This window comes from Oncorhynchus mykiss, chromosome 27, assembly GCF_057628025.1.
Source record: "Oncorhynchus mykiss isolate SJ-2025 chromosome 27, ASM5762802v1, whole genome shotgun sequence".
NCBI lineage: Eukaryota > Metazoa > Chordata > Actinopteri > Salmoniformes > Salmonidae > Oncorhynchus > Oncorhynchus mykiss.
In genome coordinates, this window is record NC_143048.1 from 2,753,390 (window position 1) to 2,775,033 (window position 21,644).

Genomic DNA, 21,644 nt, shown 5'->3' on the forward strand with positions numbered 1-21,644 from the left:
GCAGGGAGAAACTATTGTTTATATTGCTGATTGCCACATTAAGAAGTTGAGATGCAGATTAAATACACACCAAAATATGTTACAGATAGTATATACATTTCCCATCACTCAGACAGTTGGTGAATACACAGCATCCAGCACCACAAACAATCAAATGTATTTTACAAAAGCCCTTTTTACATGAAAATAATAACCACACTCGTTATAGAGTGTGCAACAGATCAACACCTCAGGAGCAAATGTCTGTTGGCTTTTCATAGCTGAACATTCATAGGTTGAGAGAGATAGTCAAAACAGCAGGACCGGGACAAGGTAGCATATCCATTGAATGGGTAAAAAAAATCTGTGAAAAATAACTCCACTCCGGTGGATGGATCTTTGAATTCGCTGTTGAATGGCCTGCTCCTTCTCCATTTTCGGATCACCAGCCCACTCCCCCAAAGTGATCGATAGTATATCTTGACTTGCACTGTGATGATTGTGATTCTGAGCTCTCAGGTTCCTACAGCGAGTTATGGTCTTCACTGATCTCACTCTCCATCTGTGACATATAGGGGCAGGACTCGGTTGTATATTGATGGTCGTTAGCTCAATCTAGCTGGGCCCCGAGCTCTTTAGTGATGGTCCCGGTGGACCTCTTCTCCACCGCAGCACAGGAACAGTCTGGCACCCAGGGGCCAGTTTGGCATGCTGTATTAACTGTTTTTTCCTGTCGGTAGAAAACAATTAAGGCATCTATTAAGCTATAGTTATACTCAAGAATTACTGCATATACAGGTGATAAAAGAATGTATATGTTTAAAGTAATGACTAAAGTAAACCACACTGAAACTGTAGAACTCTATGACGTGTTAAGATCATAAGATGTCTGATGTGTGTGTTGGAGAAGACTTGTAAGTAGTATTCATTTATTGAGTTAATGTTGAATAATAGAAGGGAACATTCAACATTTGTAAGTGTGTTTCAAAGTAGGTTAGGGAAATATTGACGGTTAGAATGGAACATGGCGATCTATTTCTCTGAAGAATAGGCGAGACTGAGCTCCGAGGAGAGAAGTAAGCCAGGTGCTGCAAAACCATACAGGTTTCCTGTTTTGAGCTAGAATTGTCAGCTGCAGACATGAAGATAGAGGTACACGGTTAGACAGAAGGAGCTATCAAAGTCGAACATTGTGACAGAGTTAGAGAAGAGGGGCATTTATAAAGTGTATGGTAGGACCAAATGTGAGGTATAAAAGGCTATGTGCATTGTATGATTTTCAGAGCTCTCTGAATAAAGAACTAACCTATTGCAGAATCTGGGACTTTGTCCAGTTCTTTATTAACCAGAGCTTTACAACCTCTGGAAATTGGTCAAAGCTTGAGTGATTGCTGAGTTCAACCATTGAGATAGCAAAATTCTCGTGACAACAGTATTGCCCATTTTATATCCACAATGGCCTCAGGAATGACCGATTGTGTCTTGAAATAAACAACAGCCTTAGAAATAACATGGATTCGCATGTACCTCTGCCTCCTGCACAGTCTCCTCCAGGATGAACACCTTTTCATGGATGAAGATGTTATGCTGAAAACAAACAAACGTTTTGTTATGACAACTGAACCCAAATATATCAGTTGGCAATAACAAGCTACCTGTCTTGTATGCTTTGTCAACACACACACACACACACACACACACATATACAGAGCAACTACAGGGACATTTATTTCTCAGCAAACATTATCTGTGTCAACTTCAGTCTAGCTAAATGAGGTGGAGCTAACAAAACATTACAAAAACAAATCTGTCAACAAAATGTATTGCAGTATTTGACTGAGGTGGAAGTTAGCTACAGTAATGACCTAATAACAGGGGTACACGGAGAGAAACTGTGTTGCAATTTTAGTTGCAGCTGGGTTGCTTGCTAACGTTATTTGCTGGGGGGTGTTACACAAACGCAATTAGATAGTTACCTTCTACGAGAGTTGCAACAAAGTTGTCCAGTATCTAACGCTAGCCTAGTCAACAACGTTACCTTAGGCTCCATTGCATTGACTCGCGTCGCCTCCTTCGTCCAGTCGCTTTTGCTTTGCGATGTTGATGATAATCGGTCAGTAACAGCTACACCATAGCCCTCGAAAGTGCCCTTCACCACGAAGTCTGCTTCCGCGAAGTGCTGTCTGCAGATCTTGGTAGCTCGATCTGGCACGTCCTTCTTCTTCAAAAGTTGCGGCTCCTTGGGCAGCTGATGGTAGCTTGCCGAGGGATTTCTTTGAAGCCAGTTCATGCAGCCTGGCGCTATACAGTTCATGTTTGAATTACTACTTGTTGTTGTCTGCACCTAACCTCACTCACTTCGATTCCCTCTATACGCGAAAACTCAATACCACAGACAATTGTTTATTTTATTATACCACTTATGCTGCTGTTCTTGCTTTTCACGAGTGTAGCTTGTTGCTGTTGGCCAAGTCATCAAAGCGGCAATAGGCTAGAATCATAGAGCCTCAGTGTGTGTGCAAAAGCTAGGAAATATCTAATCAATGGAAAATGGGATTAAAATGACAGAATAAAATTTTTAAGGAGAAGGTTATGCTACAATGACCAAGAGCCAACAGGTAGGCTGCTACTTAATGTTTGAACGGAGTCAAATAGATTTGATTTGAGTTGTTGTTTCTCCTGGTTTGATGCAGTCACGACGGTAATGCGTAATCATATTTGATAATGGTCTACAGTAGTGCGAGTCGGCTTGGTTGGTTGCTGTCTCTCCCTCCCTTATCACTCGGTCACAGAACATCCCCTTCCCCGCCTGCACCTCGACCTCTCTCCCTCCTTTATCAGCTCCAGTTAATAAAGTAGATTAAAAATTAATTTTCTGCTGCTTCCTCACTTGGATCAAACCGGGTCTGTTATTGACCAGGTGTATCTGGAACGGTTCTAGTTGTCCTCGGGTCCATTCGCAACAGGTCTCTAGTTAAAAAACATAATTATGCATATTTGGTGGGAATGCCCCTGGTCCGTTTCGGAAAGGGGTCCAACTTTTTAGAACCTTGAAGACTTGCAAAGCCAGCTACTCCCTATGTATTCTTATTTATTTTAAGATGGACTTTTTTTCACCAGGAATTCAGCAAAAAAAATCATTTTAATTTAGGAAATCTGTTTCCAAGTATTCCCACAAATAAAAGTAGAGCCATACAGTGTGCTCCAAAAGTATTGGGACAGTTACCTTTTTTGTGTGGTTTTGGCTCTGTAGTCCAGGACTTTGGATAAGAAATGATACAATGACTATGAAGTTAAAGTGCATGCAGACTGTCAGCTTTAATTTGAGGGTATTTTCACCCATATCGGGTGAACTGTTTATAAATTACAGCAATTTTTGTACATAGTCCCCCCCCCCCCCCCCCCCCCCACATTTCAGGGGACCATGAGTGAGAAAGTTAGACGGACAAATATCATACCCCATCCCCAATGCTATCCTCCCCTGTTGTTGTAATGGTGAGGTTAGGATGTCATGGGGGTCATTATTATTCACAATTTATTCAGGATGATCCATTAATGTAAAGTGTTTAGAAACCTACTCTATTCTTATTTACAGTAAGTGTCTCCAAATTAACACAATACATTATTTACCATTCATTTATATTGGGCACAAAATAATCTGAAACACAACCAAAACAAACCGCAAAGGCATCCAACAAATTTGTAGATTCACAAGCTTGATGTAGTCATTGCATGCAACAGTATGAATATGGGTGTCTGTGTGGTCTGTCTTTTTTTGTGTGTGTGTGTCAGTCTGATGCATTTCTCCTTCCCACAGTGTGTAAGTTCAAGGCCCATAAACGCTGTGCTGTCCGAGCCACCAACAACTGCAAGTGGACTACTCTGGCATCCATTGGGAAGGACATCATCGAAGATGAGGATGGGGTGAGTGCTGATCTTGGGTAGGTTTAGCATTTTCCCCACTAATGGTTAAGGTTAGGATTGGGGAGGGGAAGCTGATCCTAGATCTGTACCTAGGGGAAACTTCACCCTGAAGCTGTGTGAGGGCTCCTCAAAAATGGGGATACTGCTCAGAGAGGTCCCCTGTACTAGAGAGGAGCGCAGTGTAGCCAGTTTATTAAACATCATTGTACACTATGCAAACGCATACATCAAACATGTCATACAATATTAAAAAGAAAAAATGCAATGCAATGTAAACAAAAATGCAGAATATCCTATATGGACAGTGTATCAATAAATGCATGTACGTATAGGCTATATAGACTCACTTCAGTCTTATAATCAATGTATTCAACAAATGGTTGATTACAAGTTGTAGCCTATAGTGCCCTTGCCTACTGCCCACTATTCCTACACTGAATAAAAATATAAATGCAACATGTAAAGTGTTAGTCCCATGTTTCATGAGCTGAAATAAAAGATCCCAGAAATTGTCCATCTGCACAAAAATTTGCTTTAGAGAATTTGGCAGTATGTCCATCACCTCATGCTTCAGCATGATAATGCACGGCCCCATGCCGTTAGGATCTGTACACAATTCCTGGAAGCTGAACATTTCCCAGTTCTTCCATTGCCTGCATACTCATCCGATATGTCGCCCATTGAGCCTGTGGGGGATGCTCTGGATCGACGTTTACGACAGCGTGTTCCAGTTCCCGCCAATATCCAGCAATTTCACACAGCCACAAACAACAGCCTGGTCAACTCTATGAAAAGGAGATGTGTTGCACTGACTGGTTTTCTGATTCATAAACCTACCATTTTTTAAGGTCTGTGACCAACAGATGCACATCTACATTCCCAGTCATGTGAAATCCATAGATTAGGGCCTAATGAATTTTTCAATTGACTGATTTCCTTATTTGAATTTTAACTCAGTAAAATCTTTGAAATTCTTGCATGTTGCGTTTATGTTTTTGTTGAGTGTATATTCCCTTTAGTGCAATTTGTTGTCTATGGGCAAAGGATGGTTGCCCTATCCCTCTTTCTCTCCCAACCTCTTTCTCCCGCTCTCCATCTCTCAATTAAATTATAAAGGCTTTATTGGCATGAAAAGTGTAAACCACAGTTTTTGCAAAGCAAACATATAGAAACATATTAAGTCAATGGTGAGAGAAATAAATAATTACTGAAATAATAACAGTGACTTCTCCCTACACTGCAGATCTCTATGCCTCACCAGTGGCTGGAGGGCAACCTGCCGGTCAGTGCTAAGTGTACAGTGTGTGACAAGACGTGTGGCAGTGTGCTCCGACTGCAGGATTGGCGCTGCCTCTGGTGCAGGGCCATGGTGAGTCTGTGTGCTTGCAAGCGTATTTGGGTGGTGCGTCTTTAGGCATCTGTTTGAGGGATAAGTGCCAACTGCATTACTATACTTTTCAGCAGCCACAATACAGTATTAATGTATATTTGTTTTCTCCATACACTGATTTATGACACTTTCACTACAGTCACAAGGCCATTGAACTTATCAGGTTGTTGACTGTACATACTTGTCGTAATGCTCTGTGCATGTTGATGTACAGGTGCACACGCTGTGTAAGGAGCAGCTGTCCACTAAGTGTCCCTTAGGGCAGTGTAAGGTGTCGGTCATCCCCCCCACAGCCCTCAACAGCATCGACTCCGACGGTCAGTTATGCTCCTCACTTCCTCTCCGGGGTCAAGTGTCCCCTAGGTACAGATCTAACCTTAACCATTATTGGGGAAAATGCTAAACTGACCTAAGATCAGGGGCAACATCACTTTACACCTGTGTTTGTAGATAAACAGGACAGATAGGGATGTCTGCGTGACCAGTGTTCATTAGGCCTAGGGTTTCAAAATTCCCAGGTTTTCCAGAAATCCTGGTTAGGAAGACTCCCGGAATCAGAAGGGAATAGGCACGAAATTCAGAATTGTAAAAAAAAAAGAAAAACTTGGACGTTTTGGGAAAATTAACATAGCAATATTTTTAAATAAGCTCTTTCTTATTAGATGTTAGGGTCTGGTTTCCCAGACACAGATTAAGCTGCTCAATGGAGAATATCCATTAATCTGTGTCTGGGAAACCGACCATGAAAGTTCAGGTGTGTGCCGTAGTCTGGTATAGCGGTTAAAGCTCCCAACTCCGGACCTAGTTTACCCTCCTGGCAACAGGGGTCCATCCTCTCATTAGTTCTCATTTGCCGGTCATTGGTTCTCATCTGCCTGTCATTGGTCCTCATCTGGCTGTTATTGTTTTTCATTGGTCCTCATCTGCCTGTCATTGGTACTCATTGTTCCTCATCTGCCTGTCATTGGTCCTCAGGGTTCTGGAAGGCCACCTGCCCGCCTTCCTGCACCAGCCCTCTCCTGGTGTTCGTCAACAGTAAGAGCGGCGACAACCAGGGCATCAAGTTCCTGCGTCGCTTTAAACAGCTGCTCAACCCCGCCCCGAAGTCTTTGACCTCATGAACGGGGGGCCGCATCTCGGGTAAGTCTGCCCTGTATGCGTGCGTACGTGCATGCATCTGACATGGCTGTGTGTGTTTCTGACGGCACTGTGTGTATAGCTGCTTGTCTTTAGAGGGCTCTCTCTTCTGTGTCTTTCCTAGTTTGCGTCTCTTCCAGAAGTTCGACACGTTCCGGATCCTGGTGTGTGGGGGTGACGGCAGCGTGGGCTGGGTCCTCTCTGAGATCGACACTCTGACGCTCCACAAACAAGCAAGTTTAACCCACCCCACCCATCTGCACTGAGCTGAAAATGAGCTTCCATCAGTTGGGCTTCACCCACTGGCTCTTGGGCTCTTTCTCAATTAGTGTTTCCTTGATTACTCTTGTTCTTAGACATGGGTTTTGGGAAGGAGGTGAGGAGAGAACTCAGGGAAAGACCAATTGAGAAAGAGCTTTGGCTACTCTCCCATCATCCCTAAGCAAGCCCTGAGCATAGCAGGCAGCTCTAGCTACTGTGCCAGCCAGCGACTCTCATGTTTCCCTTGTCCCACTTTCAACAATCTAGTAACAAAGAAACCGTTTTGTCACACTGCCTGCCTCTATTAGTTGTTAGATTGACAGATAAACAGACAGACACTGCCCCCTGCTGGTCGTAAAGTACACACAGTCCTGGCTTACCAGGCTGTGTGTTACATGTATTAAGTTTTTCTCGATTGCATGAACACTTTTCTCGAAACAGGGTTCACTCTTGCAAAACAATTACCAGAGCCCACTAAACTGAAGTGCATTTGCCAAAACAGCACAGTTCTCTTTCAAAATGCACTAACACATAAACTTAAAATATCTGTCATAAAATAACTCTTCAAAACAGTATCATTTGTTGTTTAACTAGAAGATGACTTTTGCAACATCCTAGAGCATATAATACATGTGACAGAACAAGCTGAAACCATCGAAACAGTATCATTTTTCAATGAATGAGTAGGTAATTTCACCATTCAATGGATAATGGCTCAAACAAATACTTACTATAACCACCCATTTGCATTTCTATGAAAAAAACAAAATGGTAGGAGTTACTAATGAAAGATTTTATATAAGTAAACTGTATTCATGTTTTCTGAATTAGGATTAAATGGGGGAGAATGGGGCTAGATGTAACGGGGGTCAGTTGAAACAGGATAACACTTGTTTTGCAGTGCCAGCTGTTCTGCCCCTGGGGACAGGAAATGACCTTGCCCGAGTCCTGGGCTGGGGCTCGGCCTGCGACGACAACGCACAGCTGCCTCAAATACTGGATAAGCTTGAGAGGGCCAGCACTAAGATGCTTGACAGGTAGGAGAGGGAGGGAGGGATGCGCTGTAGAGGGCCAGCACCAAGATGCTCAACAGCACCAAGATGCTCAAAAGAAAGAGAGACTTAGGGAAGGAGGAGAACTGGGGGTGAGGGAAATATTGACCAACATGCTTGATGTGCGAGAGAGGGATGAAGAGGGAGGAAGAGCAGGTAGCCTAGTGGTTAGAGTGTTGGACTAGTAACCGAAAGGTTGCAAGATCGAATCCCCGAGCTGACAAGGTAAAAATCTGTCGTTCTGCCCCTGAACAAGGCAGTTAACCCACTGTTCCTAGGCCATCAGTGAAAATAAGAATTTGTTCTTAACTGACTTAAGTGACCACCAGCCTAGTTAAATGAAGGTAAAATATATAAAAAATATAAAATCTACAATTAATAGCCTCACGAGTGGCGAAGGCATTGCAGTGCTTGAGGAGTCACTACAGACCCGGGTTCGATCCCAGGCTGTGTCACAACTGGCCATGACCACGAGTCCCATAGGGCGGTGCACAATTGGCCCAGCGGCAGGTTTGGCCGCAGGGGCTTTACTTGGCTCATCGCACTCTAGCGACTCCTTGTAACTTCGGTGTTCCGACACTGGTGTGGCTGGCTTCCAAGGTTAAGTGGTCGGGTGTTCAGGACAGTGGTTTGGTGGGTCATGTTTTGGAGGATACATCGACCTCTCCCGGACATATGCAGAAATCGCTCCGCCATTTCCCGGATGTTAAAATTCTAACAGTTGGCCTAAATTCAGTTTGTGACAAAACAATCCATCATTGTGTAGAGAATCATTGTACCATCTAAACTGCTGTGAAATATCTTTTCCATAACCAAAATATTGTATTTTAAGTGGTTTGAAGCTGGTGTAAAAGACACAAAAACTAAACTTAAGAATGGGAAACATAGAAATAGAGCACATATAACAGATCTATCTCTTCTTAGACTTGCTTTCAATGAGAGTGACAGATCTATAACTCAGATTTCTATCTGAATTTGGCCGGGTCGTCCAAAAAGTTACATATTGTAGCTTTAAACCAGCTATCATTATTAGTCCAGGACTTTCTCCTGGTCAGGTCAGGATGAAAAAACGTCCAGCCCCTAAACTATACATTGTTTACATTTTTTGCCCAGGTGGAGTATTATGGGGTACGAGACCAAGTTCCCGCGGCAACATTCCAGCTCCACGGTGACAGAGGATTGCAGCGACGACTCTGAGGTACTTGTCAATTACATCGTTTTTCAGCTCTCTGGTTGAGAGAATGCCAAGAGTGGGCAAAGCTGTCATCAAGGCACTTTGAACAATCTAAAATGTATTTTGATTTGTTTTACACTTTTTTTGCTTACTAGATTATTCCATTGTTGTTATTTCACTATCCATCACTATTATTCTACAATGCCATTATGCTGCCGCAGTTGCCGGTAATATGCTACACCGGGTCGGCAACCTTTTCCATTTTTAGAGTGCCAATTTATCTTACCGTTTCTACCAATCTGCGTGCCAGTTATGATTTTCATATGCAAATTTTCGTGAAACAGTTTCATTTATTTTACAAAGTCTTTGTAACTCCAAATCATTGTATTTGTATTTATTAGAGATCTAAGGCAGCAGCTACTTTTCCTGGGGGCCAAACATATTAAGGCACTTACATTAAACAAAAGATTAAAAAAAGTACATGATATATCATTATTACACCACTACATACTGTAACTACAATACAAAATGTATAATACCACCATACAACACTATTACAATGTACGTGTGCTAGCGTTTGTGTGCGTATACGTATGTCTGTACCCTTGTGTGTGTCTCTTCACAGTCCCCGCTGTTAAGGTGTATGTTTATGTTTTATAATCTGATTCTACTGCTTGCATCAGTTAGCTGTTGTGGAATAGAGTTCCATGTAGTCATGGCTCTATGTAGTACTGTGCGCCTCCCATAGTCTGTTCTGGACTTGGGGATTGTGAAGAAGACCTCTGGTGGCATGTCTTGTGAGGTATACATGGGTGTCTGAGCTGTGTGCTAGTAGTTTTAACAGACAGCTCGGTACATTCAGCTTCTCACAAAAACGAGTTGTGATGAAGTAAATCTCTATTCCACTTTGAGCCATGAGAGATTGATAGACTAATCCCCATTTTAGCTACTGTTGTATCAATATGTTTTGACCATGACCGTTTACAATCTAGGGTTACTCCAAGCAGTTTAGTCACCTCAACGTGCTCAATTTCCACATTATTCATTACAAGATTTAGTTAAGGTTTAGGGTTTAGTGAATGGTTTGTCCCAAATACAATGCTTTTAGTTTCTGAAATGTTTACCACTAACCTATTCCTTGCCAACAATTCTCAAACTAACTGCAGCTCTTTAAGTGTTGCAGTCATTTTAGTCGCTGTAGTAGCTGAAGTGTATAGTGTTGAGTCATTCGCATACATAGATACACTGGCTTTACACAATATAGCAGGGGGTATAAAGCCATAACAACACATATGTTTTTCCAGTAGCAGACTATGATCGATAATTTCAAAAGCCGCACTGAAGTCTAACAAAACAGCCCCCACAACCTTTTTATCATCAATTTCTCTCAGCCAATTGTCAGTCATTTTTCTAAGTGCTGTGCTTGTTGAATGTCCTTCCCTGTAAGCATGCTGAAAGCCTGTTGGCAATTTGTTTACAGTAAAATAGCATTGTATCTGGTCAAACACCATTTTCCCCCAAAGTTTACTAAGGGTTGGTAACAGGCTGATTGGTCGGCTATTTGAGCCAGTAAAGGGGGCGGAATGACTTTTGCTTCCCTCCAGAACTGAGGGTACACACTTTCTAGTAGGCTTAAATTGAAGATATAGGAGTGGCAATATCACCATGTGGTTAATAAAAAATGATATCTAAATGATAATTATTCAAATCTTAACGTAACTTATATTGCCATTGCCAACTATGTAAAAAAAAAAATCCTACATAAAGCCAACAATTAAAACAAAACAAAGCCTGCAGGTAGAAAATATCCTGATAAATTTTTTTATCATATTGGCTACGCATGGCCTGTCTGCAAGGAACTTGAAAAGATCAGCTTGGTCCAACCAGAAAGTTTGTACTGACAAACATGCAACATTGTATATATCCTGGACCCTCAGAGTTTCCTACACCCTGAGCTCCAGACAGATACAGTTGTAGGCTATTTACAGTATTTGCGAAGGGGAAATAATCATTCAGAAACAAAAAACACAATGCATAAATTAACAACTCTTAAATGAAAGGAAATAAACCAAACTTGTTTCTCACAAGTGTAGCATAGGTTGTGCGCTCTGTAAACAACGTGTCCCTCCGACACTGAGAACAGTAAAATACTGTAATAATAATACATTGAATGCATTAATAGAAATTATGGTAACCAAACAAACATTGTAATTTGAAATTATGGGAATTAACTGGAAATATACCACTGGTGTGCCATCCCCGCAGCCTCAGCAATGGATTATGGTACACTCAGACAGGCCTCCACAATGGATTAGTCCACTGAGACAGGCCTCCACAATAGATTAGTCCACTGAGACAGGCCTCCACAATGGATTAGTCTACTGAGACGGGCATCAATCAAGATGTGGCATAAAATATCATTTTTTTGCAACTGCTGGACTAAAAACTTCTAGGTCTACCAACAGCCTATCGACCAAACAATCCACCAGTCTACTAAATGGGGTCAGCCCTAATATTTCTATTGCACTATACAGTGCATTCGGAAAGTATTCAGACCCCTTGACCTTTTCCACGTTTTGTTATGTTACAGCCTTATCAATCTACACACAATACACCATATTGACCAAAGCAAAAACAGGTTTTTAGAAATGTTTACAAATGTATTAAAAACTATCATATTTACAGTGCCTTGCGAAAGTATTCGGCCCCCTTGAACTTTGCGACCTTTTGCCATATTTCAGGCTTCAAACATAAAGATATAAAACTGTATTTTTTTGTGAAGAATCAACAACAAGTGGGACACAATCATGAAGTGGAACGACATTTATTGGATATTTCAAACTTTTTTAACAAATCAAAAACTGAAAAATTGGGCGTGCAAAATTATTCAGCCCCTTTACTTTCAGTGAAACTCTCTCCAGAAGTTCAGTTAGAATCTCTGAATGATCCAATGTTGACCTAAATGACTAATGATGATAAATACAATCCACCTGTGTGTAATCAAGTCTCCGTATAAATGCACCTGCACTGTGATAGTCTCAGAGGTCCGTTAAAAGCTCAGAGAGCATCATGAATAACAAGGAACACACCAGGCAGGTCCGAGATACTGTTGTGAAGAAGTTTAAAGCCGGATTTGGATACAAAAAGATTTCCCAAGCTTTAAACATCCCAAGGAGCACTGTGCAAGCAATAATATTGAAATGGAACGAGTATCAGACCACTGCAAATCTACCAAGACCTGGCCGTCCCTCTAAACTTTCAGCTCATACAAGGAGAAGACTGATCAGAGATGCAGCCAAGATGCCCATGATCACTCTGGATGAACTGCAGAGATCTACAGCTGAGGTGGGAGACTCTGTCCATAGGACAACAATCAGTCGTATATTGCACAAATCTGGCCTTTATGGAAGAGTGGCAAGAAGAAAGCCATTTCTTAAAGATATCCATAAAAAGTGTTGTTTAAAGTTTGCCACAAGCCACTTGGGAGACACACCAAACATGTGGAAGAAGGTGCTCTGGTCAGATGAAACCAAAATTGAACTTTTTGGCAACAATGCAAAACGTTAGGTTTGGTGTAAAAGCAACACAGCTCATCACCCTGAACACACCATACCCACTGTCAAACATGGTGGTGGCAGCATCATGGTTTGGGCCTGCTTTTCTTCAGCAGGGACAGGGAAGATGGTTAAAATTGATGGGAAGATGGATGGAGCCAAATACAGGACCATTCTGGAAGAAAACCTGATGGAGTCTGCAAAAGACCTGAGACTGGGACGGAGATTTGTCTTCCAACAAGACAATGATCCAAAACATAAAGCAAAATCTACAATGGAATGGTTCAAAAATAAACATATCCAGGTGTTAGAATGGCCAAGTCAAAGTCCAGACCTGAATCCAATCGAGAATCTGTGGAAAGAACTGAAAACTGCTGTTCACAAATGCTCTCCATCCAACCTCACTGAGCTCGAGCTGTTTTGCAAGGAGGAATGGGAAAAAATTTCAGTCTCTCGAAGTGCAAAACTGATAGAGACATACCCCAAGCGACTTACAGCTGTAATCGCAGCAAAAGGTGGCGCTACAAAGTATTAACTTAAGGGGGCTGAATAATTTTGCACGCCCAATTTTTCAGTTTTTGATTGGTTAAAAAAGTTTGAAATATCCAATAAATGTCGTTCCACTTCATGATTGTGTCCCACTTGTTGTTGATTCTTCACAAAAAAATACAGTTTTATATCTTTATGTTTGAAGCCTGAAATGTGGCAAAAGGTCGCAAAGTTCAAGGGGGCCGAGGGGGGCAAGGCACTGTACATAATAATTCAGAACCTATACTCAGTACTTTGTTGAAGCACCTTTTTGCAGCGATTACAGCCTTGAGTTGTCTTGAGTATGACGCTACAAGCTTGGCACACCTGTATTTGGGGAGTTTCTCTCATTCTTCTCCGCAGATCCTCTCAAGCTCTGTCAGGTTGGATGGGGATTGTTGCTGCACAGCTATTTTCAGGTCTCTCCAGAGATGTTCGATCAGGTTTAAGTCGGGCTCTGGCTGTGCCACTCAAGGACATTCAGAGACTTGTCCCGAAGCCACTCCTGCATTGTCTTGGCTGTGTGCTTAGTGTCGTTGTTCTGTTGGATGGTCAACCTTCACCTCAGTCTGAGGTCCTGAGCTCTCTGGAGCAGGTTTTCATCAAGTATCTCCTCTGTACTTTGCTCCGTTCATCTTTCCCTCGATCCTGACTAGTCTCCCAGTCCCTGCGGCTGAAAAACATCCCCACCACATGATGCTGCCACCACCATGCTTCACCGTAGGTATGGTGCCAGGTTTCCTCCAGACTTGACACTGCATTCTGGCCAAAGAGTTCAGTCTTGGTTTCATCAGACCAGAGAATCTTGTTTCTCGGAATCTGAGACTTCTTTAGGTGGCTTTTGGCAAACTCCAAGCAGGCTTTCATGTGCCTTTTTGTATTTGTATCTATTATGGATCCCCATTAGCTGCTGCCTTCGCAGCATCTACTCTTCCTGGGGTCCAGCAAAATTAAAGCAGTTATACAATTTTAAAAACATTACAATAGATTCATTACAGAATTCACAACACACTAAGTGGGTGCCCCCAGGCCCGTACTCCACTACCACATATCTACAACACAAAATCCATGTGTGTATAGTGCATATGTTATCATATGTGTCTGTGCCTATGTTTGTGTTTCTTCAGTCCCCGCTGTTCCATAAAGTGTATTTTTATCTGTTTTTTAAATATAATTTTACTGCTTGCATCAGTTACCTGATGTGGAATAGCTCTATGTAGTACTGTGCACCTCCCATAGTCTGTTCTTGACTTGGGGATTGTGAGGAGACCTCTTGTGACATGTCTTGTGAGGTATGCATTAGAGGTAGACCGATTAATCGGAATGGCCGATATCAAGTTTTCATAACAATCGGAAATCTGTATTTTTGGACACCGATTTTTATTTTATTTATCCTTTATTTATCTAGGCAAGTCAGTTAAGAACATATTCTTATTTTCAATGACTGCCTAGGAACAGTGGGTTAACTGTCTTGTCAGCTCGGGGATTCAATCTTGCAATCTTACAGTTAACTAGTCCAATGCTCTAACCACCTGCCTCTCATTGCACTCCACGAGGAGACTGCCTGTTATGCAAATGCAGTAAGAAGCCAAGGCAAGTTGCTAGCTAGCATTAAACTTATCTTATAAAAACAATCAATCAATCATAATCACTAGTTAACTACACATGGTTTATGATATTACTAGTTTATCTAGCGTGTCCTGCATTGCATACAATCGATGCGGTGCGTATTCGCAAAAAAAAAACTCTCTTGCACAATGTGTAAACATAAACATCAATGCCTTTCTTAAAATCAATACACAAGTATATATTTTTAAACCTGCATATTTAGTTAATATTGCCTGCTAACCTGGCTCGTTGCGAACTCTGTGAAGACTATTTCTTCCTAACAAAGACAGCCAACTTCGCCAAACGGGGGATGATTTAACAAAGCGCATTTGCGAAAAAAGCACAATTGTTGCACGACTGTACCTAACAATAAACATCAATGCCTTTCTTTAAAATCAATACACAGAAGTATATATTTTTAAACCTGCATATTTTGCTAAAAGAAATCCAGGTTAGCAGGCAATATTAACCAGGTGAAATTGTGTCACTTCTCTTGCGTTATTTGCACGCAGAGTCAGGGTATATGCAACAGTTTGTGCCGCCTAATTTGCCAGAATTGTACATAATTATGACATAACATTGAAGGTTGTGCAATGTAACAGGAATATTTAGACTTATGGTTGCCACCCGTTAGGTAAAATACGGAACGGTTCCGTATTTCACTGAAAGAATAAACGTCTTGTTTTCGAGATGAGCGTTTCCGGATTCGACCATATTAATGCCCTAAGGCTCGCAATTCTGTGTGTTATTATGTTATAATTAAGTCTATGATTTGATAGAGCAGTCTGACTGAGCGATGGTAGGCACCAGCAGGCTCGTAAGCATTCATTCAAACAGCACTTTTGTGCGTTTTGCCAGCAGCTCGTTGCTGTGCTTCAAGCATTGTGCTGTTTGTGACTTCAAGCCTATCAACTCCCGAGATTAGGCTGGTGTAACCGATGTGAAATGGCTAGCTAGTTAGTGGGGTGCGCGCTAATAGCGTTTCAAACGTGACTCGCTCTGAGACTTGGAGTGGTTGTTCCCCTCCCCTCTGCATGGGTAACACTGCTTCGAGGGTGGCTGTTGTTGTTGTGTTCCTGGTTCGAGCCCAGGGAGGAGCGAGGAGAAGGAGGGACGGAAGCTATACTGTTACACTGGCAATACTAAAGTGCCTATAAGAACATACAATGGTCAAAGGTATATGAAATACAAATTGTATAGAGAGAAATTGTCCTATAATAACTACAACCTAAAACTTCTTACCTGGGAATATTGAAGACTCTTGTTAAAAGGAACCACCAGCTTTCATATGTTCTCATGTTCTGAGCAAGGAACTTAAACGTTAGCTTTTTTACATGGCGCATATTGCACTTTTACTTTCTTCTCCAACACTTTGTTTTTGCATTATTTAAACCAAATTGAACGTTTCATTTTATATTTGAGGCTAAATTGATTTTATTGATGTATTATATTAAGTTAAAATAAGTGTTCATTCAGTATTGTTGTAATTGTCATTATTACAAATATATATATTGTTTTTTACATCGGCCGATTTAATCGGTATCGGCTTTTGTTGGTCCTCCAATAATCAGCATCGGCGTTGAAAAATCATAATCGGTCGACCTCTAGTATGCATGGGTGTCTGAGCTGTGTGGTAGTCATTTAAACAGACAGCTTGGTGCTTTCTCCATGTCAATACCTCTCACAAATACAAGTAGTGATGAAGTAGAGATTGACATGCATATTATTAATGTTTGCTCTCTATGTACATCCAAGGGCCAGCCGTGCTGCCCTGTTCTGAGCCAATTGCAATTTTCATTTTACTGAGGAGTGGCTTCTGTCTGGCCACTCTACCATAAAGACCTGATTGGTGGAGTGCTGTATAGATGGTTGTCCTTCTGGAAGGTCCTCCCATCTCCACAGAGAAACTCTGGAGCTCTGTCAGAGTGACCATTCGGTTCCTGTTCCCCTCCCTAACCAAGGCCCTTCTCCCCTGGTTGCTCAGTTTGGCCGGGCGGCCAGCTCTAGGTAGAGTCTTGGTGGTTCCAAACTTCTTCCATGTAAGAATGATGGAGGCCAATGTGTCCTTGGGGACCTTCAGTGCTGCAGAAATGTTTTTAGTACCTTTCCCCAGATCTGTGCCTCGACACAATCCTGTCTCTGAGCTCTATGGACAATTTCTTCAACCTCCTGGCTTGGTTTTTGCTTACATGAACTGCCAACTGTTGGACCTTAAATAGACAGGTGGGTGCCTTTCCAAATCATGTCCAATCAATTGAATTTACCACAGGTGGACTCCAATCAAGTGTTAGAAACATCTCAAGGATGATCAATGGAAACAGGATGCACCTGAGCTCAATTTGAGTCTCATAGCAAAGGTTCTGAATGGTAGTATTAAATAAGGTATTCTGTTTAGTTTTTTTAATACATTTGCAAAAGTTTCTAAAAACCTGTTTTCGATTTGTCATTATGGGGTATTGTGTGTGTATTGATGAAGAACATTTTTTTTAATAAATCCATTTTAGAATAAGGCTGTAACGTAACAAAATGTGGAAAAGGGAAGGAGTCTGAATATTTCCCGAATGCCCTGAATGTGGTGATGCTGTGCAGTTCAAGATACATTTCCTCAAGAATAGCCTGTTTTCAACTTTGATTGTTACCTGTGCCACAGGTGCAACAGATTCTGACCTATGAGGACTCTGTGGCAGCCCACCTGTCCATGATCCTGACTTCAGATCAGCACTCAGTGGTCATCTTCTCGGCTAAGTATGTCTGTAACTTCAATCAGTCTGCCCACCTGCTATGTCCATACTGTTTCTTATGTCCAGCTTCACTATCCCGAGCATTGTTAGGTGTAGGTTTCCATTGCCCTGACTGTGTGTGTGTGTGTTGTGCATGTTCATAGGGTACTGTGTGAGACAGTGAAAGACTTTGTGGCTCGAGTGGGGAAGGCCTACGAGAAGAACAAGGAGAGCTCCGAGGAGTCGGAGGCTATGGCCAAGAAGGTAAGCTGCAAGGAACCATTGCTTTGTCCCAGTTATCTCATCTTCCTCCCAAAGTGTGCAGTTGTTCACATCCATTCAGTGATTTTATGTAAATGATTGGTATAGGAAATATGGTGGAAACTCCCTCCAGCCATGTTTGTACTAATCCAGTGAATCGGACCTATGTTGATTGGTCGATTGGTTGCAGTGTGGAGTTCTGAAGGAGAAGCTGGACTCGCTGCTGAAGACTCTCAACGAGGAGGCGCAGGTGTCTACTATGACGCCTGCCCCTCCTCCTACCATCGCTGAGGAGCAGGAGGAGGGCGAGGGGGTTCTGGTGCCATCGACCGCCGCCCCCCCGTGCTCCCCCCCCGTGCTCCCCCAGGGAACAGCTGATGCTGAGAGCCAACAGCCTGAAGAAAGCCATCAGGCATATCATTGAGCACACTGAGAAAGGTAAGATGTTACCTTCCTACTGCTATTTCTTTTATAGTTCATAGTTGGGGTCAATTCAGAAAGTAAACTGAATTTCCAATTCAGTCCTCCATGAAAAGCAATTCTGAAAATTGGAATTAGAATTACAATAAGGTTATTTTTCCTGTACGGGAACTTTTTGTCTGATGTGGTTAAAAAATAAACAAACATTAAAACATAGTAGGATACACTGACCTACTTGGCATACTTGAGGTTTCACATGTTACATAAAAACAGAGGACAGCCAAAAACATCAAAGCCATGAGCATTGCAACAGGAGAGCAGGACTCCCTATTATAGTTATTGGAATAGGAATTTCAGTTTACTTCCTGAATTGAGTGAAGCGAAATGGAATAGACGTATGCCAACCCTGAGATGATATAGTTGCTATCTACACTCATCCAAATAAGAATTGGTTCTTAACTGACTTGCTAAGTTACATTTAAAAAAGAAAGAGTGGTTTAATCTCTCCTGTACTTTTCAAAATACAGTGCCTTCGGAAAGTATTCAGACCCCTTGACTTTTGAAAACTTGTGTAAATATGGTATTTCTGTTTTTTTTTAAAGTTATGTTATAACAACCTGCTTTTGCTTTGTCATTATTCGGTATTGTGTGTAGATTGCTGAGGATTTGTATTTTTTTTTATCCATTTTAGAATAAGGCTTAAACGTAACAAAAATGTGGAAAAAGTCAAGGGGTCTGAATACATCCCGAAAGCACTGTACCTACTCTTGTTGCTGAACGGTTTTCCTCTCTATTCTTCTATCAGCGGTGGACGAGCAGAATGCCCAGACTCAGGAGGGGTTTGCTCTGGGGGCAGAGGAGGAGGAGAAGGAGGAAAAGCAAGTCAAGCTGTTTTTGCAGTCGTCCTACAGTGGGTCGTGTTCATTTGGTACCAAATGTAAGAAAACAAGACCGAACCAGGGAAGGACTACCTTTTTAAAGTGTTTTTCGTTGCATACCCTAATGAACGGCCCAGACGAAATTGATAATTTTAATTAATGATGCGTGCCCATTTATTCTTGAAGATTAACTCTTTTAAATGTGTGTTGTTTTTAAATGAAGGAGTGGGCCTTTAATCATCATCCCAGTGTCTCATGTCTTTCTGTGTCTCTATTTGATCCCGTAGTGTCCAAGACTCCTTGTGAAAAGCTCATCAACAAAGGAAGCCTGTCACTGGGCAGCTCTGCGTCACTTCCTTCCCAGACAGGAAGTCGAGAGAGCATGCCAATGCTCAACACCAAGATCCTCTACCCAAGTAAGGGCACAAGTTCTCACCAGCTCTGTACCAAGGGCCCTCAGTTCCCCAATCCCAAATTGACCCCTACCCCCTTGGACACTTGTCTACACCGTAGTGCTTTTTGAGGTCGGTTCTGTTATGATTTAAATACTTTTTAAAATGTGGGTTAAATGCTGTAAAAACACAGAATAAAACAATTAATAAAAGTCCCAGGATGGTAGTGACTGCCCATTACTGATTATCACTTAATAATAACTTTACTTTAATAGAATATTTCAGTTGTTGTGTATATTACAATTGTTTTATTTGATGATGATTTAATTCCAAGTCATCATCTCCTTTACAGAGCTGCTGCCTAGGCTGTCTGACAAAACCACTATTTTGGTAGATCTTCAAAGTAAATAAGCCATACTTTTATGACTGCTGAATACCAACTATCAATTACTTAGATAATGTATTTTCAGGTAGAGATACTGCGCAAAGAAACTGCTCTCTATATATTCCCACAGGCGTAAAAGAGAAACAGACCGGAAAAGTAGCCACGCAATGGATTATGGTCATTGCCGTTAGTTTAGCGCAGAAAACTTTATGTAGAACATTGGCCTGTTGGAAACTACAACTCCCTATTATATTGCACAATTTGGCATGATCTGATTAATCACGAGAGAAACTGCAGCGCATTGAGCTCACAGAAAAATCCTGAATGAAATGGAATTCAAATAATTGAACTGACATTAGACAATTAGTTGTTTATAAACCGAAAAATAACCAACTTTTTTTTTACTATTACACTTTATATTCCTGTGATATAATTTTGCTCTCTCTGTGCTCAATTGTCAGTCAGTGTTCAGTATGTGTTGTGTGTTTGTTCAGGTCTCAGGGCTGGTATCTCTGGCTCCCTCTCCAGCAGTTCGGTCATCAGCAGACTGCTGGTCTCCTTCAGCTGTGACCCAGAGACCTTGTGAGTGATTTCATCCAAACCATTTTTAGGTTTGTTATCTGGTTATTAAACAATGTCCAGAATCTCCTGGCCAGCGTCTTGGAGCTTGGAGCTTGGAGCAATGCTAGTGGAAACGGATTGAACTAAAAAGCATTGGGAAAGAACTCCTCTGCCTTCCTCTTTCCATGTCCCAGCCTTCCCCATGCTTTTGAAGTGAACTATCCCTTTAAGCTCATCATCATCTACCTCTTGCTCCAGAGTCGTGAGTGACCTTGTACTGTGTTTGGTTTCAGTGACTGCTACACTGAGAAATGTGTGATGAACAACTACTTTGGGATCGGCCTAGATGCTAAGATATCACTGGACTTCAACAATAAGCGGGACGAGCATCCTGAGAAGTGCAGGTAACTGAGGAATGAAGCTAACTAAACCAAATAGACCCAGCCCTGGATCGGGTGATAAGCAGAGATGTAGTCTTGATCTCGTGGTCTTTGTCTTGAGACCACATAAATACAGTGTTGGTCTGGTCATGGACTCAGTACACAGGGTCTGGGTTTTGATAGTTTTGATAGGGGTCTAGTCTGGGTCCGTGTAAAACTGTGTAAAACAGACCAAACAATTTAGAAATACATTTTGGGGATTGGAAAAATGCTTTCAGTGTAAACTTAAATGACTGAAACAACACAGAAAGAATGCAGAAAATATTCTGGAAATAACAATCACCAAAGTAAAACCTAGACAGTCAGTAAGAATCGACCATTTAAAAAACAATGAATTCAGACAGGGCAAGAAGGGCATACCAGTTGGGGCCCACTTTGAATTTCTTTTAATGTTTGAACAGAAGATCATAGCTTTAGCAAAGCAAATTGTGCAGAATTGTAGTGAATTAGTCCCACGTCAGTGCATTTTCGTGATCATTTGGACAAAAATCTTCGCAAATTACTATGCAAAATAGCTGTATTGCCGCAGCAAAATCAAGCATTTTTGACTGCAAATATCACAAAAAAAATCACAAAATCCCGGAGAAACTGTTTATAGCTCAGACACACCGCAAAGACCTATGGCTAAAAGCAGTGATTGGCCGCGCCATGTTAGCTTTCACCTGCTGCTTTAAACTGTTCGTCCTCATTGTGTGTTTTGTCCTTTATAATAGCAATGTCTTCCATTTCTGTGCTGCTGCTCTCCACAAAGAGCCTAATGTTTGTTTGTTGAACATAAAGCACATTTCTTTGTGTTGTTTTGGTTCTATGTATACAGTGTGTGTGTATGTGTGCCAGGCCACTGTGGTAAGCTGTGGGTCGGTCTGTGTTCAGGAGTCGCACCAAGAACATGATGTGGTACGGGGTTCTGGGTACCAAAGAGCTGCTGCATTGCACCTACAAGAACCTAGAGCAGAAGGTACTGCTGGAGGTAAGAAAAC

General features: G+C 41.7%; 2 protein-coding genes across 2 annotated transcripts in view; one reads left to right on the forward strand and one right to left on the reverse strand.

The window, feature by feature from the left end:
- On the reverse strand, positions 1-2,715 carry LOC149971194 (uncharacterized). The gene is made up of 3 exons (XM_090223935.1): positions 2,018-2,715; positions 1,507-1,566; positions 1-709 (listed from the first exon to the last, which is right to left on the reverse strand). The coding sequence occupies exons 1-3, from the start codon at positions 2,291-2,293 to the stop codon at positions 590-592; spliced, it is 456 nt and encodes a 151-aa protein (XP_090080061.1). The 5' UTR covers positions 2,294-2,715; the 3' UTR covers positions 1-589.
- LOC110507042 (diacylglycerol kinase delta-like) overlaps positions 2,580-21,644 on the forward strand; it is a 25,544-nt gene continuing 6,479 nt past the window's right edge. The window contains 18 exon segments of the mRNA XM_090223441.1: positions 2,580-2,597; positions 3,772-3,903; positions 5,147-5,272; positions 5,508-5,610; positions 6,269-6,393; positions 6,396-6,433; positions 6,555-6,667; positions 7,593-7,728; positions 8,857-8,941; positions 17,258-17,352; positions 17,492-17,591; positions 17,779-17,948; positions 17,950-18,026; positions 18,814-18,945; positions 19,174-19,302; positions 20,158-20,245; positions 20,518-20,628; positions 21,538-21,634. Of these exon segments, the coding sequence (XP_090079567.1) occupies positions 2,580-2,597; positions 3,772-3,903; positions 5,147-5,272; positions 5,508-5,610; positions 6,269-6,393; positions 6,396-6,433; positions 6,555-6,667; positions 7,593-7,728; positions 8,857-8,941; positions 17,258-17,352; positions 17,492-17,591; positions 17,779-17,948; positions 17,950-18,026; positions 18,814-18,945; positions 19,174-19,302; positions 20,158-20,245; positions 20,518-20,628; positions 21,538-21,634 (1,875 nt within the window).

Bases quoted from the DNA above. Each gene is read 5' to 3' on its own strand.
- LOC149971194 (XM_090223935.1), bottom strand. From the start codon at position 2,293: ATGAACTGTATAGCGCCAGGCTGCATGAACTGGCTTCAAAGAAATCCC. The intron at 1,567-2,017 runs GTAACGTTGTTG...GTTTGTTTTCAG, and splicing joins TCAATGCAATGGAGCCTAAG to CATAACATCTTCATCCATGA. The intron at 710-1,506 runs GTACATGCGAAT...TTCTACCGACAG, and splicing joins AGACTGTGCAGGAGGCAGAG to GAAAAAACAGTTAATACAGC.